This window comes from Gambusia affinis, linkage group LG11, assembly GCF_019740435.1.
Source record: "Gambusia affinis linkage group LG11, SWU_Gaff_1.0, whole genome shotgun sequence".
NCBI lineage: Eukaryota > Metazoa > Chordata > Actinopteri > Cyprinodontiformes > Poeciliidae > Gambusia > Gambusia affinis.
Genome location: NC_057878.1, coordinates 17,178,853 through 17,194,441, shown reverse-complemented (window position 1 = coordinate 17,194,441; position 15,589 = coordinate 17,178,853). Strand labels below are relative to the sequence as shown.

At 38.1% G+C, this 15,589-nt stretch overlaps 1 protein-coding gene across 1 annotated transcript in view; it reads left to right on the top strand.

The window, feature by feature from the left end:
• tanc1b (tetratricopeptide repeat, ankyrin repeat and coiled-coil containing 1b) overlaps positions 1-15,589 on the top strand; it is a 101,425-nt gene that overhangs the window by 62,784 nt on the left and 23,052 nt on the right. Inside the window, exons 7-10 of the mRNA XM_044132117.1 lie at positions 2,510-2,842; positions 10,746-10,868; positions 13,363-13,644; positions 13,964-14,118. Coding sequence (XP_043988052.1) covers positions 2,510-2,842; positions 10,746-10,868; positions 13,363-13,644; positions 13,964-14,118 — 893 coding nt within the window. The remainder of the gene's footprint in view (positions 1-2,509; positions 2,843-10,745; positions 10,869-13,362; positions 13,645-13,963; positions 14,119-15,589) is intronic.

Below are 15,589 nucleotides of genomic sequence, written 5' to 3'. Positions count from 1 at the left end.
AATTATTTCAAATCTTGGTGAAGTGATGCTTCAATGTCTATGAACACACCTTGATTGGCCTTACATCTTATCTGATCGTTTGTCTTTGAGCTTTTAACAACAACACTTTCTTTATGTCCCATGTGAGGTTTGTGTTTGGCTTTATTTTGTGGAGTCTATTCATTTGTTCTCCACTTGTTTAAATGTGTCATTTTTGAAACCCAGACAGCATAGACTGTCATCGTTGGTGGCAGGGACAAATTGAGTTATGGTTGTAATTTGGGGGCAAAATGAATAAATAGATGTTTTTAATTCTGCCCTTATTAAATCTTCAGCAGTTAAAATACAAATGCCATCCCTGGCTTCAGCCCACATTTTTTGTTTCTAACAATGTCTATGACCCACACTTTTCTGTGCAGACAGAGGAAAAGACTGCAGCTTTTAGGTGAACAGCTGCCCCTAGTTTCATGACAATGTACCGAAATACAGAAATATTAGAGATAATTTATACTTTAAGGAGCTGTGAAATACATGCACATTAAGGACGAGATTAAACAGTTCTTTCTCATCTTAGCTGCAATAGCAACACCTAATGTGTTAGAAGAGCAACAAGTAATGACTGTTCCTTCATAGGCATCAAGCTGAATTAAAATTCTGTGTTTTACTAATTTGTGTGCAAATAGAGGGGGTTGGGAAATGATCAGAACCACTGGGCTGAGACATCTCTCTCCCCTACCTTGATAAAGTGGTTCTAACGAAAAGAAGAACAAAGCTGTGCTGCACGTCAGATTCCTGTCGGTGATTAATGTTCCCTGTTCTTTGAAGTTTCACTCTGACTGGTTTGAAAAGCACAATAATTTGACTTTGTACTGAATTGAGTTCCTTTTTTAGCAGCATAGACTGGCTAAGAAGGGACATGGGAACCTGAAGTTATTACTGAAAAAATATTTTTAAATGACATAAAAGAAAAGTCTGTTTAGATGTGAATAACTAACCATTTTTTAGTTTAAGATGCCAAGTAATCCAGAGCAGGGTGAGATGTTATTGTACATATGAATGACTTTGATTGGCAAATGTGCTTCCTTTACCAATAATGACACAGAGCTATAGCATTATGAAATTTTGACAGGCAGTCGGTCTCATCCATGTAGCTGGGCGATCCCATTCCACAGACTGTGGAAATGGCACTATGTGCCTGGAAAATGCTTAACTCTGCTCCTTTAACACGTGTAATGTAAGAACACGTTGTAGAAAAAATGTGGTTAACATTAATTAAACATTTAGTAACTGTAAGGCTTCCAAAAGATGGTCAATGTTTCTGAAGCTAGCGGTTCCACAACAGAGGTTTAAAAGCTTAAAGGGATAAAACAAATATTTCTCTGTAAGATGTTCAGCCTTTCTACAAGACTTTGCAGATAATAAAAGCAAGACTTGTATTAGTTTTATCAACTGGTAAAAGTCTTGCTTTATTGTGGAGAAATCACAGTTTCCCTTTCAATAACTGTTTACAGATGTGCCAGCCATCATTGGGTGAGAAGTAGTGCAGTAGTGCCAGTCAGTCACAACAACACGGACATGCAAGACAAACCACCATGCACATGCATACTCATACTTGGGGCAAATTTAGAGAAACACACGCATGCACAGAGCAGTCATGCAAACTATGTAAATGGACAACAGAATTCAACCCAAGACCTTCTTTCAGCAAGACAAGACTGTTCCCAACTGTGCCACACTACAGCCCTTCTTTTAATTTGTGAAAAACTCAGAAAAAAACCACAATGAGAATTCTTTCCTCAGTAGCACCACTTAAACCAAAGATTGCTGTCACTGTGAACTAACAGTGTTAATGTATTATACATTCTCTAAACAAAGCAGATCTGATTTTTTTTTCACCTTCTGAATGGCCAATCACCCATCATGATCAATCAAAAAATCATGCAGTTCTAGCCGCCAACTGATTTGTCAGTCCATGTCTGTGTTTTTTTTTTTTTTTTTTTACCTTCTGTGTGTCTCTCTCCTCTCAGAGAACAAGTTTGTGTTTGATGGTTTTCTTATAGGATTGGAGGATTTGTTCTCACCTAAACAGAACTCCAGTCTAAACTTGAATGTTTTTAGACCTGTGTCTTCTTTCTCGCTCAATGTTTGGGTGTGGATTTTTTTTGTTTGTGCTACATCTAATTACTGTTTTCACCGTATAAAACTGAATGAATAGTCTCATTTAAAACAAGACCTCTGAGCTGAATCCTTAAACTAATTTAACAAATCCAAGCTGTCATGCCTCCTACTTTTTATTAGTGCACAGAAACTGTCGCTGTCGATTGAAAATGAGTTTCTGAGCAGCGTTGATAAGAGCAATGAGCAGCAACAACGACTTTTTCAAAGTTCCATTACAGCTCAGTGTCTCTGTGAAGATTAAGACTGATAGATGTTCATATCACACAAAGAGCACTGCTCTAATTTATCTCGCTTCTTTTACTCCTAGTATCCCTCCTCATTGGCTCAATTTCTGTTTTCTATCTCCATTTAGCCACCATCACTAGTTCCTCTGAGAATGACGACCGCAGTGGCTCCAGCCTCGAGTGGAGTAAAGATGGCAGCTTAAGGAGCACCGGGTGCCATGGCTTGGCGCAGAGTGTGCGGGCTGACACGTGCTCTCCTGTGGTGGAAGAAGAGTCCAGTAGTGCCACGGCAACACCAGCTGACACCCCGTCGAGGACAGACCAGCAGCAGCAGCCGCCCCACACACCAGCAGGAGCACAGGGGCCACCACTACCACTAGGTCACACATGCGACGGGCCTAATCCATATCCGCCGCAGACATCCTCATCCCTCATAATGCCGAGGCCAAACTCTGTTGCTGGTAAGGACGTTCTCTGTTCTTGGAAAATGTTGCAAATTAACAATCTGTGTGACTGTGCTACTGTAGCTCTCTTGGTGAAAAGCTTTGTCAGTCAGGTTCTTTTGACTCTGATAAAGAGAGCTCTGCCTGGGGGCTGGCAAGTGAAATGTCATTTTAGTCCAAGCAGGTGAGCGATACAAATGGCCAGGAGCAGGAAGTGCTATAAAAGAAATCAGTACAGGTTTTGCTTTTCACAGCTGGGCGTCAGGGCAGAAGTTTAGGATTAGGCAGCTGCTGTGTGTTGCGCTTCGGCACTGGCTGCTATGTTAGCTCCAAGCTCAACCTGCTGTCTGGTTGATCTGTTCTGCATTCCTTTCCCTTAAAGCTCCCTGTTGTGGTTTGGCTCACGATATTCACACAGCTGTCACAGTTGTTGATATTCCCTGGTACCCCCTTTCTCCACTCATGTCTCCCCCTTCTTTTCTACTCCCTGGTCTCACCCTTCCACCTCGCTTCTGTTTAGGTTGTTACTGCTTTTGACCTTGACCCTGTTGTTAAACTGGTCTTCATGAGCTAGTTCTTTCTACTCTATTTTGGACCAAGATTTTATTAGATCACAGTCAGTGTTTGGTTTCTCCTATATAATAGATGTAGTTCATAGCTCTGTGTACAAGTTCAGCGGTTTTGAAAGGTGCTTGTATCGCTTGTAACCACCATGAAAATGATGAACGGGTTTTAAAACATTTTACAGATAAATGTTTGAAAATAAACGTGCCATTTGTTTTGTAATAACTTACTCTTAAACCCCTAAAAATAAGATAGGTGTGAACAAATGTTTGAAGTTCACCTATTTGTACTTTAATCTTAGCATAAATGCAGAAGTTCCTCAGTTTCCGCAAAGTTTTTTAGAGAACATTAGCGAAGAAGCAGCACGCTAAAGACCAAGGAGCACAACAGACAGCTCAGGGATTAAGTTGTTGAGAAGCGGGGTTAGGCTATAATCCTAATCTTTGAAAATATCATTTTAAGGATGAAAGACTATAGCACAACTGTATACCTATCAAGGCAAGGCTTTTCGCCTAATTCTTACAAGCCAGACATGGAAAGCATCAGGGATGCAGCCAAGAGGCTGCCCAGATTAGATGGGAGAATATGTTGATGTAACAGCTGTTAGTTGTGAACACCACAATTCTACATTTTATGGGGCAAAAAGAAAGCCATTGTTTAAAGAAGTCCCCTTTTGCAGTTTGCCACAAATAATGAAGAGGAAAAACGTTGAAAAACGTGCTTTGGTGTGATGAACAAAACACCATGTATTGCAGAAACATGAAGGTGACAGCATTATGCTACAGGGAGGCTTGAGCACAGAGTGGATGAAGTTGAATGCAGGGCAATCCTGGAAGAAAACCTTTTAGCAGATGCTGAAGTCTTAAGACTTATGGTAAGATTCACCTTCCAGCCAGAGTTTTAATGGCAAGGTTTGCATATATTAGATTTCTGTGTAGCATGTCCAGTCAAAGTCCAGACCAAAACCTAATTGAGACTGGCAAAACATGAAAATTACTACCTGATCTGAACAAGTGTAAGCTAACATTTCACATAACATTTCAGTGTGTAGATGTCCAAACCTGGGGGAGTCATAACGGAAAAGAATTGCATCACTATCCGCAGTGAAAATATCGACGGAAGAGGCTCAGAATTACAAAATGTCACATTTCTCATATTTTTATTAATAAAACAACGATGCAGTACTTTATTTTGGTCTGTTACATACATTTGCAATAGAATACATTAAAGTTTGTAGCTGAAACATGACAGATTGTGAAAAAGTAAGGGACTATATGCACAGTTGGATTTTGTTTTTCCAGACCTAAAATGTCTGCAAGCTCAGGGTCAAGTTTATAGATGCTTGAAATGACAACATAAACACTAAGGTCATGACGTCAGCATTTGTTTGACAGATGGGAGTATGTGTTGTGTACAGAGGGTGAAACATTTCTTCGGCAAGAGGTATATTGCATACAAAGTGAGGTTAAACGGGGACAAAGAACAAAATCATCTGGTGTACTGAATTGCCACTGAAATATGCCACCTTCTACTCTAGAAGCAGGCAACTGAACTGAAATTGCTGGAGCGGATATGTTTTCAGCTGGAAAAATAAAAATAGGTTGCATGCCTATAAAGCTGGAACAACAAAAAGCACTTTGTGTCCACTGACTAATTGTTTTCCTTAACCTTTTTAACTGGGTTGCATCTTTCTTATCCATTATGTTTTGTACCATAAAGCTTAATAGGCCAGATGCACTGTGGCTCATAAAGTTAGCAGACCAGGAATTATTTGGCAGTATACGTGTGCTTGTTTTATGGGTTGATGTCATAGTTATGCAGCATTGCCCTTTGGGGCCCTTGACAATTCACACCTTAGATTTTACGCTGTGTGACAAAACCATGGGAGAGGACATCAAGGACGCAGTAAGACGACTTCATTTATGGCTGCGACTGGGCTGTGTAGGTGCCCCAGTGAGGCATGGCTGCCTCTCCTGAAGAAAATCATATTTAGAGAAGAAATAGTGATGAGCTCATTTTAATGAAAGCTGCTCCTGTTTTTGATGCATTGACTCAGAATTTCAGTGATTAACGTTTTTATTTGTCTTTGTACTCTGTCTAAACTTTGACTGAATACCATTAAGGAAAATATGATACAGGGGTAAAAACAATGTAGTATTAAGCCTAAGAAACCTGACGTAAATCTGACCATCCTCTTTAATGACACAATTTGTTATTGTGTTTGATCTTAGACAAGTGGAAATAGTGCTTTTACCTCAACCTTTGCTGGTTTAATTGGGAGAGGTAGTGCTATGTTCACAGAAATAGAGAAATTTTTAATTATAGCATCCTTTTACATGGCATCGCAGTAAAAATACTTTTGATCTTAGGAACAGTAAGACTGAAGATTTTAGCTAACATGGCTGCAATGCATTCCCATACCATCAATCCTCCACCTCCATGTTTAATAATTTCTTTGACTTTGTGCTGACAGCTTGTTAATGTAAAATGTGCTGCTTGACTTGCCTGTGATTTTGTTTCTTTGCATTGACATGTATCAGTTTTTAATGACTCTATATAGCATGTGGTTTGCTTAAGAAGATCTAAATTTTACAATTTGAGATGCTTCATTTTGCTGAAGCATCTCGGTTAAATATTTTAGAAAGCAGATTTGTTTACCAAAACCAACAATCCATATTAGTTTTAGCCAAAGGAGTTCCACAGTTTTTAAGTCATGTGTTCAGCTGCTTGTGATTGTGTTGCTCAGATCTGAAGCATGAAATAACCCTGTTATGTGGGAAATGAATGACATTTCAGTGCATTTATTTAATTTAGCAGTGATTCGTTACCTTACAGGTTCTTAAGTTGTGCATTGGGCTTTTGCATGCACTCACTGTTTGTATTCTGAAGTTGCCTCTTCCTTTGGCAACAGTCTTGCTCTGAGCTTACCTCATTAAAAAATGATGGGGCCAAGGTTCATTTGTGTTCTTTAAAATAACTATGTGGAGAATGAAAAGCCAGATTTTCTGACAAGTTTATCTCTCTGCTAAGAGTCTGAATAGGTAAAATTCAGATGCCTTCTGTTTTTCAGACATAATTAAGTCCCTTTGGCTCATTTTTTTGAGAATCTAATTTGTGATTCTGAAGTGTTTGCAGAGGTCAGATTGTAATTACAAATGTGTCTTGAATTTCTGCAACACTGAGGCGTAAACAAAAAATAATAGCTTTCTGAATCAAATATACGCTGGAACCAGTGTCTTCCAGTGCAGCAGGTTGACATAGTGTCACTTCATGTTGAATGCTGGGAGCTCTTATGATTTTTGCTGTTTTTATTTGCTCTGTTTTTTTGTTTAAAGATGGTATATTATGACTGTTTGTGATGTCTCCAGGGAGCCATGGAATTCACATCCGGCCATAGCTTTATGTAGTCACTAATCTGTTTAGTTCGCAAGTCAAACCAAAACAGATAAGCCATTCATATCCTCTGGCACATTTTGGAAAGGTCACAGAGGCATCTTCAAAAATGTTCATTTTCAGAGCTGTTTTGATGCCTCTGTGTCACAGCAGGAGGAAAAGAAAAACTCTTTGAGGGATCAATCTTTTTTGAGTTTGCAAACCCCTCTCAGCGGCACCTGACTGAAAGATCAGGACTTGTTAAATGCCCAGTCTTAAAATAGTAGAGTGTGGGATAAAGTCTCTCCTTCAGAGTTTGACAGACAACATCCCACTGTTCAATTCTATATAAAAAAAATAAAAAAATATCTTTTCATAAGCCTCTACTCTTGTATGAAGTTTGATTTTCTTGAATATTTTTAATAATTACATCGTTTATTTTGTTGTTTTTTTTTGTTTTGTTTTACAGTATTTGTTTACTCCAATCAAGATTATTCAAAATGTATTTTGAGTACCCTCAATTCCAGCTGATTGCTAAAGACCAACAATAACGGATAAAATTAGGCCGGTTAGTTTAACCAGTCTACATGCACCTTAAAAAGTTATGAAACCTGGAAAAAGGACATTTATTTATATATTATATTTATCTCTATCAGTACACAAACTGTATTCCTTTTTGTTTGTACACCGAGTATAGATACAATATACATTTGATAATTCATCTTTCAATCTTTATCAACACATATTCATGAAATACTAATAATCGTCTTGCACCATCCTTGGATTACTTTGTTTGGGACCCTGTTCCGACACTTGGGATCAAATCTGTACATCATTTTTTTAATACACATGCTATTTAGGCAAGAACATCTGGTTGGAAATATAATATTTTCATCACTATAGAAAGTTTCTTGCTCATAAGGCCTCGACACAGATGCTGGGACTTTCATAAAAATTCATTTAAAATATGTGGATTAGTTCAAACTTTTGTTTTGTACTGTGGTGAGCTGTAGAAAATTTATATTTAGAGGATTAGGCTGAGATAATTATGGCAGTAATAATTAGCTGCTATTGCCTTCAGCTTTATCACAGCGGGTGTTCAGATCTCCATCTGTGTTAAAGTGAACAAATATTTTGAATTGGCCCTTGGAGAGAATGCGCAGAATTAGAGAGTAAAGCTAAGTTTTTTTTTTTTTTTTTTTTCCAGAATTTAATGAGATCGTCTTGGTCACATTTTTGGAGTGGTGTCAAGGAAAGTGAATGGGTTGAGAAACTGAGAGGTGCAGTATCTGAGAGCAAAGGTGTTTCTGTCTCCTTCTCTGTTCGGGCATGAGGAACATGAAACTGAAGATTTCAAAGTGCAAACCAGCTTGAGGGGGAAACGAGTCACATTTTCATCACCCTGACACAATTTTTCGACTTCAAAGTCATTGCAAACTCAAACTTCAAGACATCAAATGGGATTTTTTTTTTTTAAATGAGCACACGTGTATGAATGGGAAGAAAGGCAGGCAGTATGGAAAAGAACGGTGTTCACAGCTGAATGTGATCTTCACTTAAAGGAATGGCTTGGCTTTAAAGACATTGTAGACAAAACTGAAAGGGACTTGATAAAAAGGAGAAATGGGGAATGTACGTGCAGCACAGATGATATCAGACAGGGATAATGGTGTGCCAATGTTAAAACATTCTCATATCAGTTACTTCGACTATAATTTGTTGTTGTTCTGTTTAGAAATGTACTGATCAGAATTATCTGGACGATTTCAGGTATCCAGTTTTTGTAAAGTTTGCCTGGTTTTAGCAGGTTCCAATTACTATTTAAGAACTCTATAATAACTTGATATATGAATGGCATGCATGAGAGAGAAGCAAAAATAAAATAGTTTCACAAATACTTTAAAACAAAATATTACTTGATTTTTATTTTACGTTAGCATTGTATAACATCAGCTCTATATTCAAAATGTAGACCTTTCTATGGGACTCCAAAAAGGTGACGCACATTTCCAACATTTTTTCTGTTCTCCATTTAGCCTTCCTGTTATCTGCCTAAATTCTTGTTCTCTGCTGACAGACTGAGCCTCTGACACATTGTAGAAAATAGCTTCTTTTAAATCGCCTTTGACTTCCTTTTAAACACCTTATTGATCCTGACAAATAATTTTGTCTTTCCTTAGTAACAACTTCCAGACTCAGGAGTGTTATTGTCAAGGTCTGTTTAAGAATAGTATATTTAAAACCAATTATAAAGTATTCAGAGCCCATAGACTAAATCTCTTAGCTGACCTTTTTGTTTCATTTAATTCTCCAATTTTTCACCCTCTGCTGCTTCCTTATCAAAGGTAGTATGTAAATTCAAATTCATAAGGCACATGGACAGAAATTATGTCTTAAACCCGTGAGTTAAAAGTACAAAGAGACGGGGAGGGTGACACTCTTTGCATTCGTTTAGCAAGTGCCTACTGTTGTGGGTGTTGTGAGTGACTGAGCACCAGAAAGAAGACAGCCATTGTCTGCTGCCACTGGCTCAGCATGTGAGGAATAAGTGAGGAATTGCTGTTGAACCCCTGGAGAGCTCATCCTATGTGGGTGTCTTATAAACCGTTAGCCAAGGGTGTGGAGGGTTAGGGTAAGTTTCTAACCTAAAGAAAGAAACTAACCCAAGTTTCCCGTCAGCGCCGCTGTCCAGGTATTTCCATGCTTTGGACGAGTCTTCCAGAATTTCTGCTGTGCTTCCTGCCGGTGCTGCTGGGTGTGAGTAGTCGTAGCATCGTAAACGAATTTGTGCATGTTTTCATCATGTAGTGATTTACACCGACTATTTTTCTCTTTGTATCGGTTTTGTGCTGTTGTTGTTTTATTTAATTTGCTGAAAATTGGTTTATGTCCAGAGTGGTTGTCCAGGAACAGTCTGCTGTAATAAAAGTAACTCTGGGGCCTTCTTTCATTTCGGCCGCAGTTGCAGCAGACGTGTTTTAATTAGTGAGACATTCCGGAGAGTGAGTTTGCAACTCGGTGTGGGAGAGAGTAAGTGAAGAGGGGAAGATGAGTGTTTGTGTCTGTCTCTCCCATCTGAAGCAGATAAAGAAGATAACTGAGGCTTTGATTCTGCTCTTCTGCAAGGCCAAACCAGAATACAGCTTGATGATGTTGAGATTGAAAAATGAGTTGCAATTGGAGTAGAGACCTTGTTGCACTGTTACACATCTTTATTATATTAGCAGGGCATAGCTCATACTTTAAACCTTCTGCTAAATTGCTGTGCAATCACACTGACTCATCTGGAGACTGGAGACTTTTTGGGAACAAAATCATCTCCTGCTGTGAGACCTCAACTCCTCCCTGCACAAAGTCAGATTGAAATTAAATAAAATCTGGAGAGTTTAACATCCAAGTTACAAAGTGCATTTTTTGAAGATGGTAAAAAATAAAAATAAAAATCTAATATTTATTGACTTGCTAATAATTTACGTTTCTTCAGTTGATATCATATGGATAATAAATATATGCTCAGCAGATTGTTGCTAATGAGTGAATTTTGAACGTCTGAATAAACCTGTAGTAACAAAAGCTTCTTTAAGCGGTCGCAACTGGCATAGGATTGATTTATTCTTTTTTCTGAGGAGAAACAAAGGTAGTCTGTCCTCTCCCTACACCACAAAAGTGCTGTTTGGGGGACAGACATCTTATTGCTATAGCTGTCAGAAGAAATCAGACAACCAGAGCACATCTGTCTTAACTATGAGATACTGCTATCCTTGAAGCTGCAGTTTACTTGTACTGCCTCTAGGAATCATCAAATGTCAAAGCGCACTGGCTTGCATCACCATCACTCATCCGCTGGGAGATAGAGCCTGTGTGCAACAAAATCTTCAACCACTGATTCTTCCCATCTCACATTTAGCAGTTTTTGAAATAAAAGCAGTCCTCCTGATTTAGTGTTGTTCACTGTCTGTTTTTGGACCTGTGTGTCTCTTCGCAGCAACCAGCTCCACAAAGCTGGAGGATCTGAGCTATCTTGATGAACAGCGCAACACGCCCCTGAGGACTTCCATTCGCCTGCCTTGGCACAACACAGGAGGGAGGCCACCGCATGACCCTAAAGGTGACTGACAGTATGCGTTAATACTGCAAATAAGCTGGATGTTGAACATTGTTGCGCTTACTTGATATCCAGATTTGGGATAATTAAGGTTTTATTTTTAGGTTGCCATTATCACACCAAATTTCTTAGGTAGAGTTCTTAGGTAGAGTTTAAGAACATACAACATTTCACATTTTGTCAAGTCACAACCACACATTTTAACGTGTTGCATTAGAATCTTCTGAGATAGATCAACATGAAGTAGTGCATATTTGCAAAGTGGAAGGGAAAGTGTACATTAACAATATTTCAAATATGAAAATGGTGTCATTCGTTCCATTCGTTCTATTCGTTCTATTTAGCTCAAACTTAGACGGTTTGAATCAAGAGTATCCTCAAAGAAAAATTTTCAAATCTATTCATATATCCTGTATTGAATTTGACTCTGGAATTTTACTTTTCGGTTGAAATTAAATGTAGTTTTACGTAAAGTTTTTCCTGGAAGTTAAGCCTCTGCCTCAGCCTGAAGTCTTTTGCAGCTTTTTCTCCATGATTTCTCTGTATTTAGCTCCACGTATCTTAACTAGTTTCTCCCGAACTGCTGAAGAAAAGCATCCACATCTGTCCACTGCTGACTGCAGTGATCAGCTTTTTCCTATCTAAACAGATTTTATGGCTCTTTTTCTTCCTACTTTACTTGATTTATCACATTAAACCTTAATTTTTCCAAAGGTTTCATTAGATACTTTGTACTGAACCACACTTTAGAAGGCAGCTTTTTCCTGTACATCAGCAAAAATCCTCAATTGAATGCGGCCTTGATTTAAGTTGCATACAAACAGCACCTTTACACCTAAGACCAAAGTTTAGAAAGAGTCTAACCACAGAAAGAAAACAATTCTGTGTACATCCAGGACTTGTGGAGTCCAGATTGGCAGGTTTTTAGTTTATGTTCGACATTAAAAACAGTGTTTTTATTTGTCCAGCTATCTTTATCTTGTTTGTTCTGTGTAAAAGAGAAAGAGAACAGTTCGTGTTACACACCTCTGCAGAGTTCATCAGAAAAACTTCAATAGGAATATTTGATGAAAACTAGAGTAACTCAAAGTTTTTGACATGTAGATTTTCACCTCTGAGTGACACTGAAAATAGGACAGGAGCAGTGATTCAATTCAGCTCAACCCATTTTTTTTATCCACTTTTGATTCACAATAAATTGACAAAATTCAATTGTATTTGAGGTCCTTTGTCTAATATAGAAAGATAGACACGTTAATACTAAATAAGATTCTGAAATGAACTTAAAATGCTCAATCTTAGGGACAGGCGTGTATGTCTCGTCTAATAGTTTTAAAAGAGAGCACAAGGAATGGAGGAGAGGTACTCAGTGTGTATCAACAGAGGCCCTGCAGGACCTTAGACAATACCAGAATAACTAATAAATATTTCAGGGTCACCCAAGCAATTATAACTACAGGATTCTGTAAAAAGCAACTTTTCATGGTTATTCAGGGAAGGTTAAGAGGGTTTCTTTTTTTTGAACCCAAACTGGAAACTGATTTAACTGAACAGATTCTAAGTTAATACTTTGAGTTTTGTAGAAATCCAGTTAAAAGTAGAAGGAGATATGTCCTGTCAAAATGCAGAATCTCCATTTGGCACAAATAATGAGAAATTGCTACAAAATGTTTTACTTTAAATTTAGATGTCTTTTAAATTATAGCTTAATTTTTTGCTCTAGAAAATGTATTCAATACCAAACATGCTCCCGTCACGGATTTTGTGGCTGATTTCCAAACACCAATTTTGCAAAGCTTTGACCTTCCAGCCCCCGTTTCTAATTAAGAACTATAAAAAGCAAAAACACATTTGTTTTATTGTCTTGTAAAACAAATTCTCACAAACAGCCAAAAATCCTGATGCCAGCTCAAAAGAATTACAGCCCCTCCCCCCCTTTACAAAAACAGGATATAGGTCTCTAACTTCTTTCTTTTCCTCTTTTTGTACACCTCAAAATCTTTAGGCGTGCTGTATTGCAAGATATAAATTTTTTTCTACCATATGTTTTTTTTTTAAATAAATAAACAATGTTTCCAAAAATGATATTTTAGAAAAAACTCTGACTGTTGACTTATTGAAGCCTTAAAGAGCCTTTATGTGAAAGATAAATAATTGTTTATATTACGACCAGAGGGAATATATTACTTTGTGTGTGAGACAGAGAAACTGAGCAGTTGGTGTTACACAACTCTGCAGTTAATTAGGATTTCAGTAAATTCACAGATCAGGGCCAATAAAGTATATCAGCCAATTCCGATATTACAAGTCCAAAATCCTTGGGCCATTTATGTTTTGTACTGGCCAAATATTTGAACACCCAAAGGAAAAAATAAATATATTAGGACTCATTTTGTATGTAGCTAGTTAATCATTCCACACTAATGCTGCAAAGTTTAATAATTAACACCACAACTAATTATGATGTGGTTTCCTCCCCCGCCCCCATTTACTTTAGGACGCTTTGCTCCCTACAAACCTTCAGACATCATGCTCAAGCCCCTGCTGTTTGAGGTACCCAGCATCACTACAGACTCTGTGTTTGTCGGCCGAGACTGGCTGTTTCAGCAGCTTGAGGACATGCTGAAGGCCAGCGAGTCCAGTGAAAACCATGGAGTTGTGATGGTGGGCAGCGTTGGGTATGGGAAGACGGCCATTATCTCCCGGCTGGTAGCGCTGAGCTGTCACGGAGGACGCATGCGCCAGATCGCCTCCAACAGTCCGAGTGCCTCGCCTAAAAGTAAGCAGTTTCTCTGGTTTCCTTTGGGTAAGAGCTCGCAGAGTGTGAATGTAAAACTATAAAACTACCTAAAATTGTGTCATGCTATGCGTTATAAAAATGTCTCTAAAAGTATTTATTTATTTTTTAATATATTTATTTAAAAAATGACATTGCGTAATATAATTCTTTTTTTACCTTAACTGACCTAAAACAATAAAGTTTTTACTGACTTAATATTGGAAAGTGATGGGGGGGGGGAAAGGGTTTTCTCTTTTTGTATACCATATGCAAATATCTGTTTTCACCCAAAAGTATATGGTTGATTTATTTATTTTAGGCAGTGCAGGACAAGGCACAGAACTCCCCCTCAGCCAGCCCCCACAGCCCACTCCACCATCCAGTGCCACCAACACACTTAGCAGCAACAGCTGTCCAGGAACTCCTGAGATGCAACGACGCAGAGAGGAGGCTGTCAAACGGCTGGCTTCAAAGGTAGCGATAAACTTAAGCCGAAGAGGAAATAGTAGAAATAGTAGGAAATGCAAGTATTTTTTTTCCCCATAAAAACACTGCAAGGCCACTTTAGAAAGACTAATTATTCCAAAAAGTGTTTGTGGCACAAGTAATATGTTTTCCAGCTACACTGTTTCTCGTATTAAAACAGAAAACCCATACAGGTAAAAACAATGCTTCTAAATCATTCCTGTTTTTGTTTTTGCATTCATGCAGTGGTGTGGTGTTTAAAAAACTTTTACTGACTTAAAAGCTAAGGTTTTACTACATCTTGAGAATATATAGATAAAATGACATTATTCTGCTGTGTTAAGAAACTTATTTCTGTAGTTATTGGAGGTACAAGTGGTATTTTAGGAGCTTTTGTCTTTTAAATGTTCATTTGTTGCTGGCTGAATCCTAATGTTTGACAAGGAATGCCATAGATCCCCTCTTTTACTAAACTTTATATTAATAGTTGAAGATTAAAATTTTATAAATTTATAAATTTTATAAATTTATTAATTTTTCAATGCTTTCTTTCTATACCTCTTTTACATGATTTATGCTGAGTTGAACCGTGACCAGTTTCAGAAACCCGGTTTTCATAAAGCTTTGACCAGCCGACACAGATTTCAGACCAATTCTGATAGCTTTCTAAAAACTATGATACAAGAATATATGGGAACAGGACTTGAACTCCCCCCACCCCCCAAGATTTCCTGCCATGACCAGTTACCAGCATACCTTTACTTGATTAGATGAGGTCTGTTGATGGACGACTGTAAGGTCATATTTTATGGGATTTGTTTTCTGAACTTAAACTCTTGCCATTGATTTTGCTCTGCAATTATTCTAATTATTAAATGCTGCTAGTCTTGTTTGGAACTTTACACGCCCTGTTGTGGGTGGCTTTTGAACCCTTACACATTGATATTATACAGCTTTCTCTTGCTATTGGGACAGTTCATGAACTCCATTTCTAACTATTTATGCACTGAGATTCTAAACGTCTGCGAAACCCAAAAACATCTCTTGAGCCAATTAATGTGTAAAGTGTTTCCAATCGGCGCTCTCTCCGGGGTTCTGTTCCTGTGATGTGTGAACACTGATGCAACGCTGAGCAGCTTCTGTCAAATTCAGCCATTTCTTTTTAATCACTGATTTAAAAGCGGTCTCATATCTGCGCTCTGAGGCTATTACATGTTATGATGCATCACAAGCTTTATATATATTTTTTTCTTTTGCTGGGACTGAATACTCTTTCAGATGGTGTTTCTTCAACACAAATTTATAGTTGTTCTTGCAGATTAACGGCTGCAGGTTTACTGCAGTGTTGCATCAGCTTGTCTTATATTGTTTATTGGTGCAGCAGTCTGCGTACTTTAGTGAACTGTTTGCTGATACACAGGTTGCTTTATTGTATACATTCATCCTTTTTCATCTTTACTTGGATGCGCTGCTGTAATAT